Source organism: Heteronotia binoei, chromosome 1 (genome assembly GCF_032191835.1).
Source record: "Heteronotia binoei isolate CCM8104 ecotype False Entrance Well chromosome 1, APGP_CSIRO_Hbin_v1, whole genome shotgun sequence".
Classification (NCBI taxonomy): Eukaryota; Metazoa; Chordata; class Lepidosauria; order Squamata; family Gekkonidae; genus Heteronotia; species Heteronotia binoei.
In genome coordinates, this window is record NC_083223.1 from 277,751,483 (window position 1) to 277,778,445 (window position 26,963).

The following is a 26,963-nucleotide window of genomic DNA, read 5'->3' on the forward strand; positions in this document are numbered from 1 at the left end:
AAATGGCCAACCAGTTCCTCTGGAGGGCCAGCAAAAGGGCATGGCTTGCTTAAGTAGGATCCTGCTATGGAGTTTTGTATCATTTAATGTGACATGCGAATACGAACGCCTCGCTTCGGTTCTGCTTTTTAGACTTCTGGTTGGTTCCACAACCGTAAGCCCCTTTGCCCAATTTAGTGAATCTCTCATCCTTTTGCTTGTATTGACTCCCTCGGTAGAATCCACTGAAAAAGGGGGGCTATAAATAACATAAGTATTCTGTCTTCCTTTGTGGAAACTTTTAAATCATCTTGGTTGCTCTTTAGTATTTTTTTCTGGTTCGGCAATGTCATTTTAAATGAGTTTCTTGACTGGGCAGGGGGCTGGATCTTGAACCCAGATCTTTCTGGTCCTCTTAGGCCAGTTCATTGCTTGTGTGAATTTGCATAATGACTCCCTCAGCTTGGTAGCATGAGCCGTCCTGTTTGCCCACTGGAGTTCTGCCGCGATCGGCCACCAATCTCTGGAGCGGGGCCTTTGTAGATAGACACCCATCTTTTCCCTTTATTACATGTTTGCCATAGCAAACTTTACATTGAGGTACCAGATTGTTCAAAGAGCCAGTTCCTGTCCAAAATCATAGTTTAAAAGCTTAAGTCCAGTGGCACCCTTAAGACCAACAAAGTGGAATTCCGGGTACAAGCTTTTGTGACTCGTAAGTTGGAGAGCCAGTTTGGTGTAGTGGTTAAGTGTGTGGACTCTTATCTGGGAGAACCGGGTTTGATTCCCCACTCCTCCACTTGCACCTGCTAGCATGGCCTTGGGTCAGCCATAGCTCTGGCAGAGGTTGTCCTTGAAAGGGCAGCTGCTGTGAGAGCCCTCTCAGCCCCACCCACCTCACAGGGTGTCTGTTGTGGGGGAGGAAGGGAAAGGAGATTGTGAGCCGCTCTGAGACTCTTCGGAGTGGAGGGCGGGATATAAATCCAATATCTTCATCTACCTCACAGGGTGTCTGTTGTGGGGGAGGAAGGGAAAGGAGATTGTGAGCCGCTCTGAGACTCTTCGGAGTGGAGGGCAGGATATAAATCCAATATCTTCATCTACCTCACAGGGTGTCTGTTGTGGGGGAGGAAGGGAAAGGAGATTGTGAGCCGCTCTCAGACTCTTTGGAGTGGAGGGCGGGATATAAATCCAGTATCTTCATCTACCTCACAGGGTGTCTGTTGTGGGGGAGGAAGGGAAAGGAGATTGTGAGCCGCTCTGAGACTCTTCGGAGTGGAGGGCGGGATATAAATCCAATATCTTCATCTACCTCACAGGGTGTCTGTTGTGGGGGAGGAAGGGAAAGGAGATTGTGAGCCGCTCTGAGACTCTTCGGAGTGGAGGGCGGGATATAAATCCAATATCTTCATCTACCTCACAGGGTGTCTGTTGTGGGGAGGAAGGTAAAGGAGATTGTGAGCCGCTCTGAGACTCTTCGGAGTGGAGGGCGGGATATAAATCCAATATCTTCTATCTTCTTTTTCTAAGTTTTTTTGGTGGCAATTTTTTTTTTGTCTTCAAGGTGCCACTGGACTCAAAATGGTTCCCCCAATATTGACACCGTTATTTCTGTTACGCCGTTGATGTTTTCTTGATTTCCTGATCTCTCCTTCCCTCCCCTCGCTGCTTTAATTTTTAGTTGGAAAAAGATGGCCGCCCGAACATGGCTCAAGATGGTGCATGCTCCCAGTTCCCATGACGACGGGACCTGAGATAGGGCCGGAGATACAGGTCCCCAGCTTTGCTTGGGGTGACGGAGCTTTTGAGCTGCCCCCAGCTTCTAGCGCATGTCCGGCCCTCCTCCTTCCGCCGCCGCTCGTTTCCTTTGACGCCATGGAAGTCGTGACTTGGGGGGGGGGTGGCCCATCGACGGGAATTGCCACCGTAATGATGCCTGTTTCCTGACCACACAGGTCTCAAAATATACTCCTCCCCCCCCCTTTTGTCTTTCTTACTTCCCCCCCACCCTTTGTTCTCCAATCACTTTTGGCCCGAGCCCTAATGTCAGCGTGGATTTACTGGCACCATCCAGGGTGTAAAAGTGAGAGTTTTACCGGCAGCCTCCTAGAGGGACATCTACACTGACTAATTTAGGAGCTGACTCAGTTCTTCGCCACACTATTGTCTTTGCACTGATGGTGCAGCTTTGAGGTTCGGGGAAGAAACCCTTGCTCTCTGTGGCTTTTTTTTGTGAGCTTTCGGGTGCATTGGTTTTTTCTTCTTCGTTATTTTCCACATCGGTGTGGCAGCGGAGAAAGGTAGCTGCGACCCGGTGACATAAAGCTACAATCAAGTGAGAGTTGTCACCGAGAGACTAGAAAATATCAAGAAATGTGACTTAAATGGCTAAGAAAAATAAAGAAATAAAGTGATTGGGGAACTGTTAGGCCACGCATTCCTGATGCAGCCGGTCCTTCTGGAGCTGACAGGGCTCTTACTACAGGGCCTACTGTAAGCTCCAGGAGGATTGGATACATTGGTGGGACTGACTACCAATTGAGTACCGAATCCGTTTCAAGGTTTTAGAAGAAGAAGATGAAGAAGATGATATTGGATTTACAACCCACCCTCCACTCCAAAGACTCTCAGAGCGGCTCACAATCTCCTTTCCCTTCCCCCCCCACAACAGACACCCTGTGCGTTAGATGAAGATATTGGATTTATATCCTGCCCTCCACTCCGAAGAGTCTCAGAGCGGCTCATAAACTCCTTTCTCTTCCTCCCCCACAACAGACACCCTGTGAGGTGGGTGGGGCTGGAGAGGGCTCTCACAGCAGCTGCCCTTTCAAGGACAACCTCTGCCAAGAGCTATGGCTGACCCAAGGCCATTCCAGCAGGTGCAAGTGGAGGAGAGAGGAATCAAACCCGGTTCTCCCAGATAAGAGTCCACACACTTAACCACGACACCAAACTGGCTCTCCTGTTTAGTTTTGACTTTTAAAGCCTTACCAGTAGGGTTGCCAATCCCCAGGTGGGGGCAGGGGATTCCCCGGTGTGGAGGCCCTCCCCCTGCTTTAGGGTCGTCAGAAAGCGCGGGGAGGGGAGGGAAATGTCTGCTGGGAACTCTGTTATTCCCTATGGAGATGTATTCCCATAGAAAATCATGGAGAATTGATCCGAGGGTATCTGGGGCTCTGGGAGGGCTGTTTTTTGAGGTAGAGGCACCAAATTTTCAGTACAGCATCTAGTGCCTCTCCCCAAAGTATCCCCCAAGTTTTAAAACGATTGGACCAGGGGGTCCGATTTTATGAGCCCCAAAAGAAGGTGCCCCTATCCTTCATTATTTCCTATGGAAGGAAGGAATTGAAAAGGTGTGCCATCCCTTTAAATGTGATGGCCAGAACTCCCTTTGGAGTTCAATTCTGCTTGTCACAGCCTTGATCTTGACTCCACCCCTAATGTCTCCTGTTTCCACCCCCAAAGTTCCCAGATATTTCTTAAATTGGACTTGGCAACCCAACTTACCCGGCTGGGGACCGACATATCTACAGGACCAAACTGGAGAGCCAGTTTGGTGTTGTGGTGAAGTGTGCGGACTCTTATCTGGGAGAACCGGGTTTGATTCCCCACTCCTCCACTTGCACCTGCTGGAAGGGCCTTGGGTCAGCCGTAGCTCTGGCAGAGGTTGTCCTTGAAAGGGCAGCTGCTGGGAGAGCCCTCTCCAGCCCCACCCACCTCACAGGGTGTCTGTTGTGGGGGAGGAAGGGAAAGGAGATTGTGAGCCGCTCTGAGACTCTTCGGAGTGGAGGGCGGGATATAAATCCAATATCTTCATCTACCTCACAGGGTGTCTGTTGTGGGGGAGGAAGGGAAAGGAGATTGTGAGCCACTCTGAGACTCTTCGGAGTGGAGGGCGGGATATAAATCCAATATCTTCATCTACCTCACAGGGTGTCTGTTGTGGGGGAGGAAGGGAAAGGAGATTGTGAGCCGCTCTGAGACTCTTCGGAGTGGAGGGCGGGATATAAATCCAATATCTTCAATATTTTCTACAGGACCGCCTCTCCCCATATTTGCCTCGGAGATCACTATGATCCAGCACACCACATCTGCTGACCGTCCCTAGCCCGAAAGACGTCCGTCTTGCCTCAACCGGAGCCAGGGCTTTTTCAGCCTTGGCCCCAGCTTGGTGGAATCAGCTCCCTCTAGAGATCCGGGCCCTCACCAAATTCTCTTTCCATGGGGCCTGCAAAACGGAGCTATTCCGGCGGGCCTTTGGTTGAGGCATCAGGCATCCTACTCCACCGACTGGCCCTATATGGTGATCCCAGGGCTGCCAAGTCCCCGGTCTGGGCGGGGATTCCCGCACCCGGGAGGTTCCCAACCGGCCGCATCACATTGGGCCAGTGGGAGGAACCTCCCCCTATGTCGCCGGAGTGATGATGTCACCCGGAAGTGACATCATTGTACCTGTATCGTCACGCAGCAGCCACTCTAGGCGTTTCCAGGGAAACTGTTATGATTCCCCCAGACGCTCTAGCCATTTGTGGTACAATGGGTACCATCGAGTTTTCCCCTCCCAAACGGCTAGAGCGTCCGGGAAAACCATCGAGTTTTCCCGAAAATGCCTAGAGCGGCCATGCACGACGGCGCGATGGCGTCACTTCCAGAATGCAGGGACTTCGCGACCCTAGGCGATCCACCTCTGCTGTAAGATAAATTTATTTTATTTACTATCTTCAGTTCGCATAATATGTGACCGAGTCGCCATTTATAATTTTGTTACGATCTGTCCAGTTGTCCACATCGCTGTGGTTTTTAGCTGTTGTTTTTATATCGTTTTTAGAATGTTGTGATACACACTGAGGCCATCTCTGGGAAAGGGTGAACTATAAATTGTCTAAAATAAACAAATACATACATACACCGGGGGGTGTGGCCTAACATGCAAAGGAGCTCCTGCTCAAAACAAACAAAAAGGTGTCCATCGCATGTTTTTAGAAATAAGTGGGAGGCAATTAAGCTTTTCCCCAGCAGGACATAGAATTGCACACTGGAGATAGAATTGGCTGGAAAGATTAAACGGGAAAACTTGGGTAAAACCAATGAAATGAATTTTAACGGGGATCAGTGCAAAGTTCTGCATTTAGGTAGGAAAAATCTAATGCATCATTATAGGATGGGGGAGACTTGTCTTAGCAGTAGTAGTAGCAGTAGCAGGGAGAGCCAGTTTGGTGTAGTGGTTAAGTGTGCGGACTCTTATCTGGGAGAACCGGGTTTGATTCCCCACTCCTCCGCTTGCACCTGCTGGAATGGCCTTGGGTCAGCCATAGCTCTCTTATCTGGGAGATCCGGGTTTGATTCCCCACTCGTCCGCTTGCACCTGCTGGAATGGCCTTGGGTCAGCCGTAGCTCTGGCAGAAGTTGTCCTTGAAAGGGCAGCTGCTGTGAGAGCCCTCTCCAGCCCCACCCACCTCACAGGGTGTCTGTTGTGAGGGAGGAAGGTAAAGGAGATTGTGAGCCGCTCTCAGACTCTTTGGAGTGGAGGGCGGGATATAAATCCAATATCTTCTTCTTCATCATCTTCTAGTCTGTGCGAACGGCTCCTTTCCCTTCCTCCCCCACAACAGACACCCTGTGAGGTGGATGAAGAAACTGGATTTATATCCCGCCCTCCACTCCAAAGAGTCTCAGAGCGGCTCACAATCTCCTTTCCCTTCCTCCCCCACAACAGACACCCTGTGAGGTAGATGAAGATATTGGATTTATATCCCGCCCTCCACTCTGAAGAGTCTCAGAGCGGCTCACAATCTCCTTTCCCTTCCTCCCCCACAACAGACACCCTGTGAGGTAGATGGATATTGGATTTATATCCCGCCCTCCACTCCGAAGAGTCTCAGAGTGGCTCACAATCTCCTTTCCCTTCCTCCCCCACAACAGACACCCTGTGAGGTAGATGAAGATACTGGATTTATATCCCGCCCTCCACTCCGAAGAGTCTCAGAGCGGCTCACAATCTCCTTTCCCTTCCTCCCCCACAACAGACACCCTGTGAGGTAGATGAAGATATTGGATTTATATCCCGCCCTCCACTCCGAAGAGTCTCAGAGCGGCTCACAATCTCCTTCCCCCCCCCCCCCTGCACAACAGACACCCTGTGAGGTAGATGAAGATATTGGATTTATATCCCACCCTCCACTCCAAAGAGTCTCAGAGTGGCTCACAATCTCCTTTCCCTTCCTCCCCCACAACAGACACCCTGTGAGGTAGATGAAGATATTGGATTTATATCCCACCCTCCACTCCAAAGAGTCTCAGAGGGGCACACAATCTCCTTTCCCTTCCTCCCCCACAACAGACACCCTGTGAAGTGGGTGGGGCTGGAGAGGGCTCTCACAGCAGCTGCCCTTTCAAGGACAACCTCTGCCAGAGCTATGGCTGACCCAAGGCCATGCTAGCAGGTGCAAGTGGAGGAGTGGGGAATCAATGGAAGGGGAGGGGGTCTGGGTCTTGATAACCGACCCACAACCTGAGTCCAGCCCCTTCCCCATTTACAACCCCTTGGGGAAATTCCAAAGACTGCCCCCCCCCGCAAGATAGTAAAGAGTCCAGTAGCACCTTTAAGACTAGCAAATTTTTATTGTCACATGAGCTTTCGAGAAACACAGCTCTCTTCCTCAGTTCTGATGAAGAGAGCTGTGTTTCCTGAAAGCTTATGCAACAATAAAATTTGTTACGCTGTCCACTGAGCCAATTTGGTGTAGTTGTTCGGATTCTTATCTGGGAGAACTGGGTTTGATTCCCCAGTCCTCCACTTGCAGCCACTGGAATGGCATTGGGTCAGCCATAGCTCTTGCAGAGCTGTCCTTGAAAAGACAGCTGCTGGGAGAGCCCTCTCAGCCCCACCCACCTCACAGGTTATCTGTTGTGAGGGAGGGAGGTAAAGGAGATTGTGAGTCGCTCTGAGACTCTGAGATTCAGAGTGGGGGGGCGGGATGTAAATCCAATGTCGTCTTCTTCTTCTTAAAGGTACCATTGGACTCTTTGCTATGGTTTCTTCTGCTGTTTGGCATCAACAGCCCCAAACAGCTAACTTCTCTGGATCAATCCACCTCCTGCCCCCAAGGGCTCCTCAATCGCAACTGTGGGAATATTCCAAAAGAGGTTCTTGACCATCCAACCAGCGTGACTTCTCAGTGCCTTCTGTGAGGCATGCTGCCTCTGGACATGGAGGTTCCATTCAGGTGTCTGGACATGGAGGTTCCATTCAGGTGTCATGGCTGAAAGAAGCTGGTCAGCCCATTTTAAGAAGAATACAAGAATCACCCATGAACATAAGAGAAGCCATGAACCTCCGCGTTCAGAGGTAGTCAGCCTCTGAATTCCAGAGCCAGGAGGCAACATCAAGGAGAAGACCTCGGCCTCCGTGCCTTGTTGTTGGCCCTCTAGAGGAACTGGTTGGCCACTGTGTGAGGTTGGACTAGATGGACCCTCTCTGGTCTGACCCAGCAGGGCTCTTCTGAGGTTCTTCTCAGGGGAAGGCCTTGGCCTCTCTGCCCTGTTGTTGGCCCTCCAGAGGAACTGACTGGCCACTGTGTGGGACAGGAGGCTGGACTAGATGGACCCTCTCTGGTCTGACCCAGCAGGGCTCTTCTGAGGTTCTTCTCAGGGGAAGGCCTCGGCCTCTCTGCCCTGTTGTTGGCCCTCCAGAGGAACTGACTGGCCACTGTGTGAGACAGGAGGCTGAACTAAACGGACCCTCACTGGTCTGACCCAGCAAGACTCTTCTGAGGTTCTTCTCAGGGGAAGGCCTTGGCCTCTCTGCCCTGCTGTTGGCCCGCCAGAGGAACTGGCTGGCCCCTGTGTGAGACAGGAGGCTGGACTAGATGGACCCTCACTGGTCTGACCCAGCAGGGCTCTTCTGATGTTCTTCTCAGGGGAAGGCCTCGGCCTCTCTGCCCTATTGTTGGCCCTCCAGAGGAACTGGCTGGCCACTGTGTGAGACAGGATGCCGGACTAGATGGACCATTGTTCTGATCCAACAGGGCTCTTCTGACGTTCTTAACGTTCATAATCCAGTTCCTTTTTGCCATCTCTGTGTCTTGCTACCTTTTTTGCACTGTTTCTGATTTTCGCGATCCTTCTTTCTCTGGCATTGTGTGTCAGCTGTCACACCCGAGGGGTGAATTGCATCATTTTACACTGTGTGATCCACCTCGACTGTATGATAAAATTGAAAATATGCTGAGCAAACCCAAGGGGAGGGCTGCTGTCTTCTTCATGGTTGTTTTGCAAGACTGATATAAGGAACATGGGGCATTTGTATGCTGCAAATGGGGAGCCCTTGGTATCTCAGAGAGGTGGGAGCTCGTTGGAGGTTACTCCATGGCCAAGGAAGCTGCACTCTGTGTGAGCTCAGAGGTGCTGCTGAAGTAATTCTTGTTTGGGGAGAGTTAACACAGTGCATGACTGCCACCTGGTGGTCCTCCCCCTGTGCTGCATCTTGCACCTCGAAGAGAAAGGAGTTCTACAGGATGTTTCTACACTTGGCAGAAGATCCTCTCCCCGTGCACATTTAACATGTTCGTCCGCATCGCATACCGCCGTCACGTCTGTCTTGCTTTGCATTGTCTTAAGTCGTTTACGCTCATTGTCTTGAACTGGCACCGGAAGTGGTTTCACTCCGGAGTTGCTTCTCACTTTACCAAGGCCATTCCAGCAGCTGCATGTGGAGGAGTGGGGAATCCAACCCGGTTCTCCCAGATAAGAGAGCTCTGGCTGACCCTAGGCCATTCCAGCAGCTGCAAGTGGAGGAGGGGGAATCAAACCTGGTTCTCCCAGATAAGAGAGCTCTGGCTGACCCAAGGCCATTCCAGCAGGTGCAAGTGGAGGAGTGGGAAATCAAACCCGGCTCTCCCAGATAAGAGAGCTCTGGCTGACCCAAGGCCATTCCAGCAGATACAAGTGGAGGAGTGGGGAATCGAACCCGGTTCTCCCAGATAAGAGAGCTCTGGCTGACCCAAGGCCATTCCAGCAGCTGCAAGTGGAGGAGTGGGGAATCCAACCCGGTTCTCCCAGATAAGAGAGCTCTGGCTGACCCAAGGCGATCCCAGCAGCTGCAAGTGGAGGAGTGGGGAATCCAACCCGGTTCTCCCAGATAAGAGAGCTATGGCTGACCCAAGGCCATTCCAGCAGCTGCAAGTGGAGGACTGGGGAATCGAACCCGGTTCTCCCAGATAAGAGAGCTCTGGCTGACCCAAGGCCATGCCAGCAGATACAAGTGGAGGAGTGGGGAATCGAACCCGGTTCTCCCAGATAAGAGAGCTCTGGCTGACCCAAGGCCATTCCAGCAGCTGCAAGTGGAGGAGTGGGGAATCAAACCCGGTTCTCCCAGATAAGAGAGCTGTGGCTGACCCAAGGCGATCCCAGCAGCTGCAAGTGGAGGAGTGGGGAATCCAACCCGGTTCTCCCAGATAAGAGAGCTATGGCTGACCCAAGGCCATTCCAGCAGCTGCAAGTGGAGGACTGGGGAATCGAACCCGGTTCTCCCAGATAAGAGAGCTCTGGCTGACCCAAGGCCATGCTAGCAGGTGCAAGTGGAGGAGTGGGGAATCAAACCCGGTTCTCCCAGATAAGAGAGCTCTGGCTGACCCAAGGCCATTCCAGCAGCTGCAAGTGGAGGAGTGGGGAATCCAACCCGGTTCTCCCAGATAAGAGAGCCCTGGCTGACCCAAGGCGATCCCAGCAGCTGCAAGTGGAGGAGTGGGGAATCCAACCCGGTTCTCCCAGATAAGAGAGCTATGGCTGACCCAAGGCCATTCCAGCAGCTGCAAGTGGAGGAGTGGGGAATCAAAGCCGGTTCTCCCAGATAAGAGAGCTCTGGCTGACCCAAGGCGATCCCAGCAGCTGCAAGTGGAGGAGTGGGGAATCCAACCCGGTTCTCCCAGATAAGAGAGCTCTGGCTGACCCAAGGCCATGCTAGCAGGTGCAAGTGGAGGAGTGGGGAATCCAACCCGGTTCTCCCAGATAAGAGAGCTCTGGCTGACCCCAGGCCATTCCAGCAGGTGCAAGTGGAGGAGTGGGGAATCAAACCCGGTTCTCCCAGATAAGAGAGCTCTGGCTGACCCAAGGCAATCCCAGCAGCTGCAAGTGGAGGAGTGGGGAATCCAACCCGGTTCTCCCAGATAAGAGAGCTCTGGCTGACCCAAGGCCATTCCAGCAGGTGCAAGTGGAGGAGTGGGGAATCAAACCTGGTTCTCCCAGATAAGAGAGCTCTGGCTGACCCAAGGCCATTCCAGCAGCTGCAAGTGGAGGAGTGGGGAATCCAACCCGGTTCTCCCAGATAAGAGAGCTATGGCTGACCCAAGGCCATTCCAGCAGCTGCAAGTGGAGGACTGGGGAATCGAACCCGGTTCTCCCAGATAAGAGAGCTCTGGCTGACCCAAGGCCATGCCAGCAGGTGCAAGTGGAGGAGTGGGGAATCGAACCCAGTTCTCCCAGATAAGAGTCCAAGCGTACTTTTGAACGGGAGTTTTCTGCAGGTGGATTCAGTGCTCATAAAATCCGAATGAACCCTGAGTGTAGAAACAGCCTAATATGGGCTGCTCTGAGAAGCAATAAGACGCTTCGTGGCACAGAGTGGTAAAGCTGCAGTACTGCAGTCTGAACTCTCTGCTCATGACCTAAGTTCGATCCCGGCGGAAGCTGGGTTCAGGTAGCCAGCTCCAGGTTGACTCAGCCTTCCATCCTTCCAAGGTCAGTAAAACAATTACCTAGCTTGCTGGGGGGAAAGTGTAGACGACTGGGGAAGGCAATGGCAAACCACCCTGTCAAAAGTCTGCTGTGAAAAAAAATCATGATGCGACGTCATCCCAGAGTCAGAAACGACTGGCGCTTGCACAGGGGACGACCTTTACCTTTTTTGAGAAGCAATGGTGCTGGAGTCGGGTTGCCAGTCCCCAGGTGGGGCTTAGAAAAACACAACCAGTGGAAGCTGGGTTTTCAGGTAGCCGGCCCGAGGTTGACTCAGCCTTCCATCCTTCCGAGTTCGGTCAAATGAGGATCCAGCTTGCTGGGGGGGGGGGGGGGGGAGTGTAAAAGGCTGGGGAAGGCAATGGCAAACCAATCTGTAAAAAAGTCTGCCGTGAAAACGTTGCGAAAGCAATGCCACCACAGAGTCGGAAACGACTGGGGCTTGCACAGGGGACCTTTCCTTTCCTCTAATATAATTAGAGCCCCGTGGCGCAGAGTGGTAAAGCTGCTGTACTGCAATCGGAACTCTCTGCTCATGACCTGAGTTCGATCCTGGCAGAAGCTGGGCTCAGGTAGCCGGCTCCAGGTTGCCTTCCATCCTTCCGAGGTCGGTAAAAGGAGTACCCAGCTTGCTGGGAGGGAAAGCGTAGAGGACTGGGGAAGGCAACGGCAAACCACCCCGTAACAAAGTCTGCCGTGAAAACATCGGGATGCGGCGTCACCCCTGAGTCGGAAACGACTGCTGCTTGCACAGGGCACTACCTTTACCTCTTTTTACATCAAGTTTTAGCAAGACCTTGTCTGACTGTTGTGTCTTGCTTATCAATAAACGCCTTTGCTGAAACTCAGGTGTGTTGATTGCTACTTGCAGTACGTGACAGAGGGGAGATCGAGTAGTTTCAATTTCCAGTGCTTGTATGCTAGCTGACACTGTTGCTTGCTGGAGTTGTCTCCTTGCAAATAAATAATTGACGCTTTGAGCCAGCTTGTCTCTGCTAAATGGCCCTGAGAATGTGTGCCTAAGCAACTATTATAACCTGGAAACCTATATTATAAAGATCAACAAACAATAAGGAGAGACGAGTTCCCAATGAAGGAGGATAAAGTCTCAGGGAGGGACGGTGGCTCAGTGGCAGAGCATCTGCTTGGGAAGCAGAAGGTCCCAGGTTCAATCCCTGGCATCTCCAAAAAAGGGTCCAGGCAAATAGGTGTGAAAAACCTCCGCTTGAGACCCTGGAGAGCCGCTGCCAGTCTGAGAAGACAATACTGACTTTGATGGACCCAGGGTCTGATTCAGTATAAGGCAGCTTCATATGTTCATATGTTCCCCCGGCTTCTTAAGTGCCAAAATGGTTGCACCCCTCCTGCAGCTGTTTCAGCACTTGAAAAGGTGCAGTGGGGAAAACTCCGCACCACAGCCCCGATCAGGATTCGGCCCGTATGGCGACTACAAATGACTTTCAAATGGTGGCATCGTCCTTTAGGGCAGCCACAAGGACCCCGTGGCATCTAGGTTTAGCATTTCAGAACACCGTTAACGTAACAAGACGCCTGGAGAAGCAGCGTTCTCACGAGCGTAAGTCCTGCGTTCGGATTGCGAGCTTGCAGGGTCGTTTTGTAGAAAATAGGTGACGGAGCTCATTGGCATAATTCATTCGCACATGTCCCCCTCCTTGCCAGCCAAAAGCAACCGACGCAAGAAAGGAGAGCCCCGGACGAGCGAGGCCTGCTGGGGCTGGTTAGAGATCCAGCCGGCCCAAGGAGGCCTCACTCACCTGGGGCTCTCCTGCCTCCCCCCACAGTCAAAAGGCCAGCAAGCCACCACCCCCCCACCCAGAATCACATAAGAAATGGAGAAAGGGTGGTGTGGGCTTCTCCAGGGGTTAATGAGGGCCCCTGGGGGCTGGCTGGCTGGCTGCCCGCTCTCCTCATCCAGGGATTGTTATGCAGCTGCACCTACTATTCAAGAAGATGAGAAGATAGAAGATATTGGATTTATATCCCGCACTCCACTCCGAAGAGTCTCAGAGCGGCTCACAATCTCCTTCCCCTTCCTCCCCCACAACAGACACCCTGTGAGGTGGGTGGGGCTGAGAGGCTCACAGCAGCTGCCCTTTCAAGGACAACCTCTGCCAGAGCTATGGCTGACCCAAGGCTATGCTAGCAGGTGCAAGTGGAGGAGTGGGGAATCAAACCCGGATCTCCCAGATAAGAGAGCTATGGCTGACCCAAGGCCATTCCAACAGCTGCAAGTGGAGGAGCGGGGAATCAAACCCGATTCTCCCAGATAAGAGTCCACACACTTAACCACCACACCAAACTGGCTCTCCTAGAAGCTGCCCTTTCAAGGACAACTCCTGCCAGAGCTATGGCTGACCCAAGGCCATTCCAGCAGATGCAAGTGGAGAAGTGCGGAATCAAACCCGGTTCTCCCAGATAAGAGTCCACACACTTAACCACTACACCAAACTGGCTCTTTGAAAGTGGTAGCTTTCTGAGCTGCTCTGAGGACACCAGAGGATGGGGTGGCTCTGGGATGAGGGCAGACGGCTGAGGAGAGAGGCCGGGGGAGACTTTATCCTCCTTCATTGGGAACTCGTCTCTCCTTATTGTTTGTTGATCTTTATAATATATTAGTAATTGTGTCACTATAACCTTAAAAAGAGGTAAAGGTAGTGCCCTGTGCAAGCATCAGGCGTTTCCGACTCAGGGGTGACAAGATAGGCGGGGAGGGGGAACCCTCAGAAAGGCTCAGTAGTTGCGCTCCTGTGAGCTCCTGCGGAATTCAAGGCCTGAGAGCACGCAAATAATTCTGAAACACTGTACAAAAACAAGGTAAGACGTGGCCGCTTCCACTCTCACGTTGACCTGCTTTTTTCTTCCTCTTGCAGCCCAGATAGAGGTGATCCCTTGCAAGATCTGCGGTGACAAATCCTCAGGGATCCACTATGGAGTCATCACCTGTGAAGGCTGTAAGGTGAGTCCACCCGCTGGTTGTGAGCCAGGAGTCCCCACCTCGGTAGGATACCTGAATATCTGAAAATACCTGAATCTGGAGAAGTGGGAAGTGACTCACAAATGCTCCACAGCTGCCGCACGTTTGGCTGGCCTTTAATTAATTAATTTATTCGATTCAATTTATCTCCCGCCCTCCCCGCAGAGCCAGTTCCGGGCAGCTCACACAGCCGTGTGAACACATGGAACATAAAACTACATTTAAAATATCAGAATATTTCTTTTTAATTATTTTCTAACCATAAATAAACCTTTTCCCATCTTCCCTTTGCTTTTTCCTTCGTGTTGCCTTTAATCATGTTGGCTAGTATGTCCATTTCCACCACATTTAAAATTTTTTGCAAAATTTCTTCTCTCTCTGGTATAAGTTTAGATTTCCAGTACTGGGCAAATAAAATTCTAGCCACCGTTACTATATATATAGTGATAAATTCATCCTCCCTTGGTATCAGATCTCTAACTAATGATAACAGCATGAACTCTGGCTTGAGAGGGAAGTTTACCTTGAGTATATCCACTAGAATTTTGTGAATTTCCTTCCAGTATTTTTTGGACACACTACAGGACCACCATAAATGAAAGTACGTTCCTACTGTTACTTCGCATTTCCAACAAATAGGTGAAATTGCTTTGTTGATTTTATTAAGTAAGGTCGGAGTGATGTGCCATCTATAGAAAAGCTTTATAAAATTTTCTCGCAAATAAGAAGTTGATAATATTATTATTTCTAGTAATTCATAAGTTATTGTACTCAAAATGCTTAACTGTCTGTAACGGTGGATAACAGTCGATCCTAGTTTATTTACCACAGTTCTACCTCATCCGGAATTCAAAAGGAAGTGACAAGAAGTCAGAAATGTTAGATTGTTAAGTTTAAAAATGTTATAGATGATTTGTCTGTACTCAACCATTTTTTTTTTCTTATAGAACTGTATGTAATGATGGGTTAAATAAACTGAAAAATTGAAAAAAAAAAAAAATAAAATAAAATATCAGAATATCAGACATAAAAACATATAACCGTTTTAAGTGGCTCCTGGACCTGTATGAAAGGATCTCGGGTTCTTAGTAGACCATATGCTGAGCACGAGTCAACGGTGCGATGTGGCAGCTAAAAAGGCCAATGCGATTTTGGGTTGTATCAGCAGAAGTCTAGCGTCCGCATCACATGAAGTGATAGTTTCGCCTGACTCTGCTCTGGGAAAACCTCACCTGGAGTACTGTGTTCAGTTTTGGACACTACATTTTAAGAAGGATCTAGACAAGCTGGAAACGGGTCCAGAGGAGGACGACGAAGATGGTGAGGGGTCTGGAGACCAAGTCCTAGACCGAGAGCCAGTTTGGTGTAGTGGTTAAGTGCGTGGATTCTTATCTGGGAGAACCGGGTTTGATTCCCCATGCCTCCACTTGCAGCTGCTGGAATGGCCTTGGGTCAGCCATAGCTCTGGCATGAGTTGTCCTTGAAAGGGCAGCTGCTGTGAGAGCCCTCTCAGCCCCACCCACCTCACAGGGTGTCTGTTGTGGGGGGAGAAGATACAGGAGATTGTAAGCTGCTCTGAGTCTCTGATTCAGAGAGAAGGGCGGGGTATAAATCTGCAGTCCTCTTCTTCTATGAGGAAAGGTTGAAGGAGCTGGGCATGTTTAGCCTGGAGAGGAGGCAGCTGGGAGGGTATAGAATCAACATCTTCAAGTACCTGAAGGGCTGTCCTATAGAGGAGAGTGCGGAATTGTTTTCTCTGACCTAAGAAGGTTGGACCAGAACCAATGGGTTGAAATTAAATCAGAAGAGCTTCTGGTTCCACATTACGAAGAACTTCCCGACAGCTAGAGCAGTTCCTCAGTGGAACAGGCTTCCTCCTTGGGAGGTGGTGGTGGGCTCTCCTTCCTTGGAGGTTTTTCCAACAGATGGCCCTCTGACGGCAATGAGGATCCTGTGAATTTAGGGGGAGGTGTTTGTGAGTTTCCTGCCTTGTGCAGGGGGTTGGACTAGATGACCCTGGAGGTCCCTTCCAGCTCTAGGATTCTATGATTCTAAGTTTCCACAGGCTTCCTCCTCAGGAGGTGGTGGGCTCTCCTTCCTTGGAGGGTTTTTCAACAGAGGCTAGATGGCCATCTGACAGCGATGAGGATCCTGTGAATTTAGGGGAAGTGTTTGTGAGTTCCCTGCATTCTGTAGGGGGCTGGACTAGATGACCCTGGAGGTTCCTTCCAACTCTAGGATTCTATGACTGTTAAGAGTGGTTCCTCAGTGGAACAGGCTTCCTCCTCAGGAGGTGGTGGGCTCTCCTTCCTTGGAGGTTTTTCAACAGAGGCTAGATGGCCATCTGACAGCAATGAAGACCCTGTGAATTTAGGGGGAGGTGTTTGTGAGTTTCCTGCCTTGTGCAGGGGGTTGGACTAGATGACCCAGGAGGTCCCTTCCATCTCTAGGATTCTATGACTGTTAAGAGCGGTTCCTCAGTGGAACAGGCTTCCTCCTCAGGAGGTGGTGGGCTCTCCTTCCTTGGAGGTTTTTCAACAGAGGCTAGATGGCCATCTGACAGCAATGAGGATCCTGTGAATTTAGGGGGGAGGTGTTTGTGAGTTTAGAGCAGTTCCTCAGTGGAACAGGCTTCCTCCTCAGGAGGTGGTGGGCTCTCCTTCCTTGGAGGTTTTTAAACAGAGGCTAGATGGCCATCTGACAGCAATGAAGATCCTGTGAATTTAGGGGGAGGCATTTGTAAATTTCCTGCATTGTGGGGAGGGTTCGACTAGATGACCTCGGGGGTCCCTTCCGACTCTATGCTTCTGTGATCCTTTGACTGTTGCTCTTTAGGGCGACCCATCTTGATCTATCATGCTGGACAGCTCTCACCCAGAGCTCTCTTTCCCCTGCCCCCTGCCCCTATCTTTCCGCTCCAGGGTTTCTTCCGGCGTAGCCAGCAAGGAAACGTGACCTACTCCTGCACCCGCCAGCAGAACTGCCAGATCGACCGCACCAGCCGCAACCGTTGCCAGCACTGCCGCCTGCAGAAATGCCTCAGCCTGGGCATGTCCCGAGATGGTGAGCGCCCCTCCTCCCCAGTTCTCTGGGAGGGAGAAGCGGAAAGCGTTCCGGAAGGTCGCCTGGGAAATTATAGATGTTTGTATGCAAATGCTAGAAGTGTTCGAAGTAAAATTGGTGAATTGGAATGTTTAGTGTTGGGAGAAAACATAGACATTGTGGGAATTTCAGAAACTTGGTGGAATGAGGAGAATCAGTGGAACACGGTGATTCCTGGATATAAGCTATATCGGAAGGATAGGGAGGGAAGGGTTGGAGGTGGGGTGGCTCTGTATGTCAGAGAGGATATACGGTCCAGTAAGACTGAGATCAGAGAATTAGATTCACTTTTAGAAATTCTTTGGGTTGAAATAGAGGGCCCAAAAGGAAATTTAACTATGGGAGTTTGTTATCGCCCACCAAATCAAAAGAGAGAGGACGATTATAATATGATGGAAGGCTTAAAGATAGCAGCTAAACGTAAAAACTGTGTCGTAATAGGTGATTTTAACTACCCGCAGATTGACTGGGTCAATATGTGTTCTGGTCGAGAGAAAGAGATTGAGTTTCTTGATGCTCTCAATGACTGTGCTATGGAGCAGACGGTCTCAGAACCTACCAGGGGTGGGGCGATCCTGGATTTGGTCCTAAGTAATGCCCAAGACTTGGTGAGAGATGTAAAAGTGATTGCGCCACTTGGGAGCAGTGACCATAATGTTATTGATTTCACCGTTTGTATAAATAGGGAGTTGTCCAAAAAGACCACCACAACCACGTTTAACTTTAAAAGGGGTAAATACACTGAGATGAGGAGGCATGTGAGGAGGAAACTGAAAGGAAAGGTACATAAGGTCAAAACCCTTGGGGAAGCTTGGATGCTATTTAAAACTATAATCCTAGAAGCTCAGATAAAATACATACCACAAGTTAGGAAAGGCACAAACAGGCATAAGAAAAGGCCTGCGTGGTTAACAAACAAAGTAATGGAAGCTGTAAAAGGTAAGAAGGACTCCTTTAAGCGGTGGAAAACCAGTACAAGTGAGATTAGTAAAAGGGAACACAGGCTGTGGCAAATCAAATTCAAGACTGTGATCAGGCAGGCAAAAAGGGACTATGAGGAGCATATTGCAAAAAACATAAAGACCAACAATAAAACTTTCTTCAAATATATTAGAAGTAGGAAACCAGCCAGGGAGGCAGTGGGGCCCTTGGATGACCATGGGGTAAAAGGATTACTGAAGGAGGATAGGGAAATGGCTGAGAAGCTAAATGAATTTTTTGCCTCCGTCTTCACTGTGGAAGATGAGAACTTTTTGCCTGCCCCAGAACCACTAATTTTGGAAGGGGTATTGAAAGACCTGAGTCAGATTGAGGTGACAAAAGAGGAGGTCCTACAACTGATAGACAAATTAAAAACTAATAAGTCACGGGTCCGGATGGCATACATCCGAGAGTTCTGAAAGAACTCAAAGTTGAACTTGTGGATCTTCTAACAAAAATCTGTAATCGTTCATTGAAATCTGCCTCCGTTCCTGAGGACTGGAAGGTAGCAAATGTCACCCCCATATTTAAAAAAGGTTCCAGAGGAGACCCGGGAAATTACAGGCCAGTCAGTCTGACTTCAATACCGGGAAAGTTGGTAGAAACCATTATCAAGGACAGAATGAGTAGGCACATTGATGAACACGGGTTATTGAGGAAGACTCAGCATGGGTTCTGCAAGGGAAGATCTTGCCTCACTAACCTGTTACATTTCTTTGAGGGGGTGAACAAACATGTGGACAAAGGAGACCCAATAGATGTTGTTTACCTTGACTTCCAGAAAGCTTTTGATAAAGTTCCTCATCAAAGGCTCCTTAGAAAGCTTGAGAGTCATGGAGTAAAAGGACAGGTCCTCTTGTGGATCAAAAACTGGCTGAGTAATAGGAAGCAGAGAGTGAGTATAAATGGGCAGTCTTCGCAGTGGAGGACGGTAAGCAGTGAGGTGCTGCAGGGCTCGGTACTGGGTCCCATGCTCTTTAACTTGTTCATAAATGATTTAGGGTTGGGAGTGAGCAGTGAGGTGGCCAAGTTTGCGGATGACACTAAATTGTTCAGGGTGGTGAGAACCAGAGAGGATTGTGAGGAACTCCAAAGGGATCTTTTGAGGCTGGGTGAGTGGGCGTCAACGTGGCAGATGCGGTTCAATGTGGCCAAGTGCAAAGTAATGCACATTAAGGCCAAGAATCCCAGCTACAAATACAAGTTGATGGGGTGTGAACTGGCAGAGACTGACCAAGAGAGAGATCTTGGGGTTGTGGTAGATAACTCACTGAAAATGTCAAGACAGTGTGCGTTTGCAATAAAAAAGGCCAACGCCATGCTGGGAATTATTAGGAAGGGAATTGAAAACAAATCAGCCAGTATCATAATGCCCCTGTATAAATCGATGGTGCGGTCTCATTTGGAGTAATGTGTGCAGTTCTGGTCGCCGCACCTCAAAAAGGATATTATAGCATTGGAGAAAGTCCAGAGAAGGGCAACTAGAATGATTAAAGGGCTGGAGCACTTTCCCTATGAAGAAAGGTTGAAACGCTTGGAACTCTTTATGAATAAACAATTTTATTAGTAACATATGGTAGTAGAACTATAACTACAACTTATAAAAAGCTTAATATATATTAAGAAAAAGACCATCATTCTACCCCACATCTTACTTTCTCCCACCCCTCCCCCAATTACTTGACCCCCGCCAGTGTTATTTTCTTTAAAAAAACAGATATTAAAGGTACCCTTAACTATCAAGAAAAAAAACGAAACAAAAAAGAAACATAGGGAAGAAGAACCCCCTTCAAGAGTTATATTGTTATCTTAAAAATCTTAATCCTCAAAAATTGTCCAATGTCCTTTTATTTTCCACTCTTTCTCTACATATCTTCTGAATTTCTTCCACTCTTGGTTAAAAAGTTCTAAATCACAGTCTCTTAATTTTCTTGTTAATTTGTCCATTTCACTCCATGACATAACTTTCATAATCCAGTCCCATTTTTCTGGTATTTTTTCTTGCTTCCACAACTGCGCATACAATGTCCTAGCAGCTGAGAGCAAGTACCATATTAATGTTCTATCTTCTTTTGGAAATTTTTCCATTTGTAATCCCAGCAGAAAAGTCTCTGCCTCTTTATTGAATTCATATCCCAGGATCTTAGATATCTCTTGTTGAATCATTTGCCAAAACATTTTAGCTCTTTCACAAGTCCACCACATATGGTAGAAAGAACCTTCATGCTTTTTACATTTCCAGCACCTATCTGGCATCTTATTGTTCATCTTTGCTAATTTTTTTGGAGTCATATACCATCTATACATCATCTTAAAACAGTTCTCTTTAATACTATGACATGTTGCGAGTTTCATGGAATTTTTCCACAGATATTCCCAAGATTCCATCTTTATTTCTTTATTTACATTAATTGCCCATTTTATCATTTGAGATTTCACTACTTCATCTTCTGTAGCCCATTGTAAAAGTAATTTGTACACTTTTGAAATTAATTTCTCATTATCTCCAAGCAGAACTCTTTCCATTTCTGTTTGTTCTTTCCTTATTCCTTCAGCTTTGATATCATTCTCCATCAAACTTTTTATTTGTTGCATTTGAAACCAATCATATTTATAGTTTAGTTCTTCTGCAGTTTAAAACGCTTGGAACTCTTTAGCTTGGAGAAACGTCGACTGCGGGGTGACATGATAGAGGTTTACAAGATAATACATGGGATGGAGAAAGTAGAGAAAGAAGTACTTTTCTCCCTTTCTCACAATACAAGAACTCGTGGGCATTCGATGAAATTGCTGAGCAGACAGGTTAAAACGGATAAAAGGAAGTACTTCTTCACCCAAAGGGTGATTAACATGTGGAATTCACTGCCACAGGAGGTGGTGGCGGCCACAAGTATAGCCACCTTCAAGAAGGGTTTAGATAAAAATATGGAGCACAGGTCCATCAGTGGCTATTAGCCACAGTGTATGTGTGTATATAAAATTTTTTGCCACTGTGTGACACAGAGTGTTGGACTTGATGGGCCGTTGGCCTGATCCAACATGGCTTCTCTTATGTTCTTATGTTATGTTCTTAAGGTCAAAACCAGGGATGGAATTCTAGCAGCTCCTTTGCATATTAGGCCGCACCCCCTTGATGTAGCCAATCCTCCGAGAGCTTACCAGGCTCTTTTTTGGTAAGCTCTTGGAGGATTGGCTACATCAGTGGGGTGCGGCCTAATATGCAAAGGAGCTCTTGCTAGAATTCCACCCCTGGTCGAGACGTTCATATTTGTGCAAAAACTGGAACTTGCGCAGACAGGCGGGGGAGTTTGAGGCTCGGTAAGATTGATGGGCAATAGATTCAGGCAGGGCTTTTTTTGCATCAGGAACTCCTTTGCATATTAGGCCACGCCCCCTGATGTAGCCAGTCCTCTTGGCACTTACAGGGCTCTTCATACATGGCCTACTGCAAGCTCCAGGAGGATTGGCTACGTTGGGGGCATGGCCTAATATGCAAAGGAGTTCCTGCTACAAAAGAAAAACCCTGGACTCAGAACTTTTTAGAAAAGGCCGTGTAGACATTAGGGTTTGTAGAATCTTTCCGGCTCAAGTGCCGTGTTCTACTGGAGAAAGTTTTTCTTCCAGACGTTTCGTTCTCAGCTGCAGAGAACATCCTCAGTACAGACAGTACATCCTCGTGTACAGACAAGTAACATTATTTTTTTAATTTGCTATTTAAAATGTTTTTGACACCTTCCCACCAGATCAGGGACTGTCAGGGGTCATTTTGTAGAAAAATAGGTGGTGGAGCTCCTCCAGGGATTGTTATACACCTGCACCTACTATTCAATGGACAAGGAGGTAGAATTCTCAGAAAGAGGAAGTGAGACTTTCAGAAAGTTTCAGGAGATGCGCTCCTGTGAGCTCCCACTGAATCCAAGGCCTGGGAACCAACGTTAAAACATTTGAACAAGATTATGTGTGGGATAGAGAAGGTAGAGAAAGAAAGACTTTTCTCCCCTTCTCACAACACAAGAACTCGTGGAGACTCACAAGAGCCAGTTTGGTGTCGTGGTGAAGTGTGCGGACTCTTATCTGGGAGAACTGGGTTTGATTCCCCATTCCTCCGGTTGCAGCTGCTGGAATGGCCTTGGGTCAGCCATAGCTCTCATAAGAGTTTTCCTTGAAAGGGCAGCTTCTGGGAGAGCTCTCTCAGCCCCACCCACCTCACAGGGTGTTTGTTGTGGGGGAAGGAGATTGTAAGCTGCTCTGAGACGGATTCAGAGAGAAGGGCGGGATATAAATCTACGGTCTTCTTCTTTTCCTCCATGAAATTGCTGAGCTGTCAGGTCAGAACGGATAAAAGGAAGTCCTTCTTCACCCAAAGGGTGATTAACACGTGGAATTCACTGCCACAGGAGGTGGTAGTGGCTACAAACAGATGGCTTCAAGAGGGAATTGGATAAACATCTGGATAAACACATGTGTGTGTATATATATACACACATACATACATTGGCCACTGTGTGACACAGAGTGTTGGACTGGGTGGGCTGGGAGGGGAGGATTGGTGGCTCAGTGGTAGAGCATCTGCTTGGTAAGCAGAAGGTCCCAGGTTCAATCACTCGCCATCTCCGACTAAAAAGGATCCAGGCAAGTAGGCATAAAAAACCTCAGTTTGATACCCTGGAGAGCCGCTGCCAACCTGAGTAGACAATACTGACTTTGATGGACCGAGGGTCTTATTCAGTAGAAGGCAGCTTCATATGTTCATATATATGTTCATTGGCCTGATCCAACATGGCTTCTCTTATGTTCTTATGGAGCAGAGGTCCATCAGGGGCTATTAGCCACAGAGCTTTGATGTAACTCTCTGTCTGGGGCAAGTGATGCTCTGTCTCCTTGGTCCTTGGGGGGGGCAGCAGGGGGAGGGCTTCTAGTGTCCTGGCCCCACTGGTGGACCTCCTGATGGCACCCGGGGGTTTTCTTTTGGCCACTGTGTGACACAGAGTGTTGGACTGCATGGGCCATTGAGGCCATTTTCCTCCTGAGCGGAACTTCTTTCTCTCTTCCTTCCCAGCCGTCAAATTCGGCCGCATGTCCAAGAAGCAGCGGGACAGCCTCCACGCTGAGGTGCAGAAGCAGCTTCAGCAGCAGGCCCAGGGGAGCGAGGCAGGGGCTTCGGCCTACTCCTTGGGAGTCGCTAACGGGCAGCTGAAGCTGGCGCCCTCCCCTGATCTGCTGGAGGCTTCGGCCTGCTCCACCGGCTTGCTGAACGGCCAGGCCCGCCTCAGCCAGCCCCCGGAGGAGACGATGGCGCTGACCTACGCCAATGGGCTGACCAAGAGCCAGAGCCTCCTGAGTGAGGACCTGAGAGCTCCCTTCGCCAAGGAGTTCGGCCCCGATCGCCTCAAGATAGAAGGCCGGGAGAGCATCTACTACACCCTGGGGATGCAGGCGTCACCAGAGCTTTCACGGACAGAGGTCAATGGGGTGAAGCGGCCGGCGGGGAGCACAGTTGGGAATGAGAACCTTGACTTCTACACGGCCCCCAGCTTCACAAGCCTCTTGGAGTCCCCCAATTCTTCCTTGACCGAGATTGGTGAGTGACTGGCTGAGACGCAGTGTTGCAGTGCCCCTGGTCTGCTGTGTTGGAAAATGCATTGTCAGTTTCTTTGAGAGAAAAATATAGGAGATTCAGAGGATATGTTGGTCCTACAGAGGAACTGATTAGCCACTTTGTGAGAAAGGAGGCTGGACTAGATGATCCAGCTGGTCTGACCCAGCAGGGCTCTTCTGATGTTCTTCTCAGGGGAAGGCCTCGGCCTCTCTGCCCTGTTGTTGGCCCTCCAGAGGAACTGGTTGGCCTCTGTGTGAGACAGGAGGCTGGACTAGATGGACCCTCCCTGGTCTGACCCAGCAGGGCTCTTCTGAGGTTCTTCTCAGGGGAAGGCCTCGGCCTCTCTGCCCTGTTGTTGGCCCTCCAGAGGAACAGGTTGGCCACTGGGTGAGACAGGAGGCTGGACTAGATAGACCCTCATTGGTCTGATCCACCAGGCTCCTCTGATGTTCTTCTCAAGGGGAAGGTCTTGGCCTCTCTGCCCTGTCGTTGGCCCTCCAGAGGAACTGGCTGGCCACTGTGTGAGACAGAAGGCTGGACTAGATGGACCCTCCCTGGTCTGACCCAGCAGGGCTCTTCTGAGGTTCTTATCAGGGGAAGGCCTCGGCCTCTCTGCCCTGTTGTTGGCCCTCCAGAGGAACTGGCTGGCCATTGTGTGAGACAGGAGGCTGGACTAGATGGACCCTCACTGGTCTGACCCAGCAGGGCTCTTCTGATGTTCTTCTCAGGGGAAGGCCTTGGCCTCTCTGCCCTGTTGTTGGCCCTCCAGAGGAACTGGCTGGCCACTGTGTGAGACGGGATGCTGGACTAGATGGACCCTCACTGGTCTGATCTACTAGGGGTCTTCTGATGTTCTTCTCAGGGGAGGGCCTCGGCCTCTCTGCCCTGTTGTTGTCCCTCCAGAGGAACTGGTTGGCCACTGTGTGAGACAGGAGGATGGACTAGATGGGCCCTCACTGGTCTGATCCAGCAGGGCTCTTCTGAGTTTCTTAAGCCAGAAAAGGCTGAGCTCCCAGACCCATTTGCTCCCTTGCCTTCCTCAGAGCATCTTACCCAGAATGTCCTCAAGTCCTACCGAGAGACCTGCCAGTTGCGTTTGGAGGACCTCCAGCTACGGCGCTGGGAAGTGTTCACGCGGGAAGAAGTCATCAGCTACCAGAAAAAGGTGAGACGCTCCTTCACTGTCCTCAGGAGGGGGCTGCACGGGATTGGTTCCAAGGCCGTCACCTGACGTCTAAGTCCATTAACGGTATTTTTTAAAATTGTGTTTTGCGCCTTTGTTTGTGTCACTATGCCTGGAAGTCACGGTGACCTCTGGTGACTCTTACTGGGGTACGGAGAACATTCAGAGAAGCGGCTTGATATTGCCTGCCCCTGCCTCCTGACCCTGGTATTCCGAAGAGGCCTCCCATCCAAGTAACTGCCAGAGTTGACCCCGCTTAGCTTCCTAGATCTGACGAGACTGGGCTTGCCTGTGGTGTCCAGGTGTCACACAGCCAGGCCAAGCAGGGCCTTCTGCTGGTTGCCACCACTTTGGCAGGGGGCGGTCTGGAGGGCCCAGAGCACCCAACCACTCCTGTATCTTCCTTATTAATAGATACCTCCTAAGAGAGCCAGTTTGGTGCAGTGGTTAAGTGTGCGGACTCTTATCTGGGAGAACCGGGTTTGATTCCCCACTCCTCCACTTGCAGCTGCTGGAATGGCCTTGGGTCAGCCATAGCTCTCTTATCTGGGAGAAGCAGGTTTGATTCCCCACTCCTCCACTTGCACCTGCTGGAATGGCCTTGGGTCAGCCAGAGCTCTCTTATCTGGGAGAAGCAGGTTTGATTCCCCACTCCTCCACTTGCAGCTGCAGGAATGGCCTTGGGTCAGCCAGAGCTCTCTTATCTGGGAGAACCGGGTTGGATTCCCCACTCCTCCACTTGCACCTGCTGGAATGGCCTTGGGTCAGCCAGAGCTCTCTTATCTGGGAGAACCGGGTTTGATTCCCCACTCCTCCACTTGCAGCTGCTGGAATGGCCTTGGGTCAGCCAGAGCTCTCTTATCTGGGAGAAGCAGGTTTGATTCCCCACTCCTCCACTTGCAGCTGCAGGAATGGCCTTGGGTCAGCCAGAGCTCTCTTATCTGGGAGAACCGGGTTGGATTCCCCACTCCTCCACTTGCACCTGCTGGAATGGCCTTGGGTCAGCCAGAGCTCTCTTATCTGGGAGAACCGGGTTTGATTCCCCACTCCTCCACTTGCACCTGCTGGAATGGCCTTGGGTCAGCCAGAGCTCTCTTATCTGGGAGAAGCAGGTTTGATTCCCCACTCCTCCACTTGCAGCTGCTGGAATGGCCTTGGGTCAGCCAGAGCTCTCTTATCTGGGAGAACCGGGTTGCATTCCCCACTCCTCCACTTGCACCTGCTGGAATGGCCTTGGGTCAGCCAGAGCTCTCTTATCTGGGAGAAGCAGGTTTGATTCCCCACTCCTCCACTTGCACCTGCTGGAATGGCCTTGGGTCAGCCAGAGCTCTCTTATCTGGAAGAACCGGGTTGGATTCCCCACTCCTCCACTTGCACCTGCTGGAATGGCCTTGGGTCAGCCAGAGCTCTCTTATCTGGGAGAACCGGGTTGGATTCCCCACTCCTCCACTTGCAGCTGCTGGAATGGCCTTGGGTCAGCCAGAGCTCTCTTATCTGGGAGAACCGGGTTTGATTCCCCACTCCTCCACTTGCACCTGCTGGAATGGCCTTGGGTCAGCCAGAGCTCTCTTATCTGGGAGAAGCAGGTTTGATTCCCCACTCCTCCACTTGCACCTGCTGGAATGGCCTTGGGTCAGCCAGAGCTCTCTTATCTGGGAGAACCGGGTTTGATTCCCCACTCCTCCACTTGCACCTGCTGGAATGGCCTTGGGTCAGCCAGAGCTCTCTTATCTGGGAGAACCGGGTTGGATTCCCCACTCCTCCACTTGCACCTGCTGGAATGGCCTTGGGTCAGCCAGAGCTCTCTTATCTGGGAGAAGCAGGTTTGATTCCCCACTCCTCCACTTGCACCTGCTGGAATAGCCTTGGGTCAGCCAGAGCTCTCTTATCTGGGAGAACCGGGTTTGATTCCCCACTCCTCCACTTGCACCTGCTGGAATGGCCTTGGGTCAGCCAGAGCTCTCTTATCTGGGAGAACCGGGTTGGATTCCCCACTCCTCCACTTGCAGCTGCTGGAATGGCCTTGGGTCAGCCAGAGCTCTCTTATCTGGGAGAACCGGGTTTGATTCCCCACTCCTCCACTTGCACCTGCTGGAATGGCCTTGGGTCAGCCAGAGCTCTCTTATCTGGGAGAAGCAGGTTTGATTCCCCACTCCTCCACTTGCACCTGCTGGAATGGCCTTGGGTCAGCCAGAGCTCTCTTATCTGGGAGAACCGGGTTTGATTCCCCACTCCTCCACTTGCACCTGCTGGAATGGCCTTGGGTCAGCCAGAGCTCTCTTATCTGGGAGAAGCAGGTTTGATTCCCCACTCCTCCACTTGCACCTGCTGGAATGGCCTTGGGTCAGCCAGAGCTCTCTTATCTGGGAGAACCGGGTTTGATTCCCCAC

The 26,963-nt window shown here is 50.2% G+C and overlaps 1 protein-coding gene across 1 annotated transcript in view; it reads left to right on the plus strand.

Moving 5' to 3' along the window:
• Positions 1-26,963, plus strand: part of RORC (RAR related orphan receptor C) — a 171,349-nt gene that overhangs the window by 129,395 nt on the left and 14,991 nt on the right. The window contains exons 2-5 of the mRNA XM_060256107.1: positions 13,605-13,690; positions 16,630-16,771; positions 22,851-23,372; positions 24,434-24,555. Coding sequence (XP_060112090.1) covers positions 13,605-13,690; positions 16,630-16,771; positions 22,851-23,372; positions 24,434-24,555 — 872 coding nt within the window. The remainder of the gene's footprint in view (positions 1-13,604; positions 13,691-16,629; positions 16,772-22,850; positions 23,373-24,433; positions 24,556-26,963) is intronic.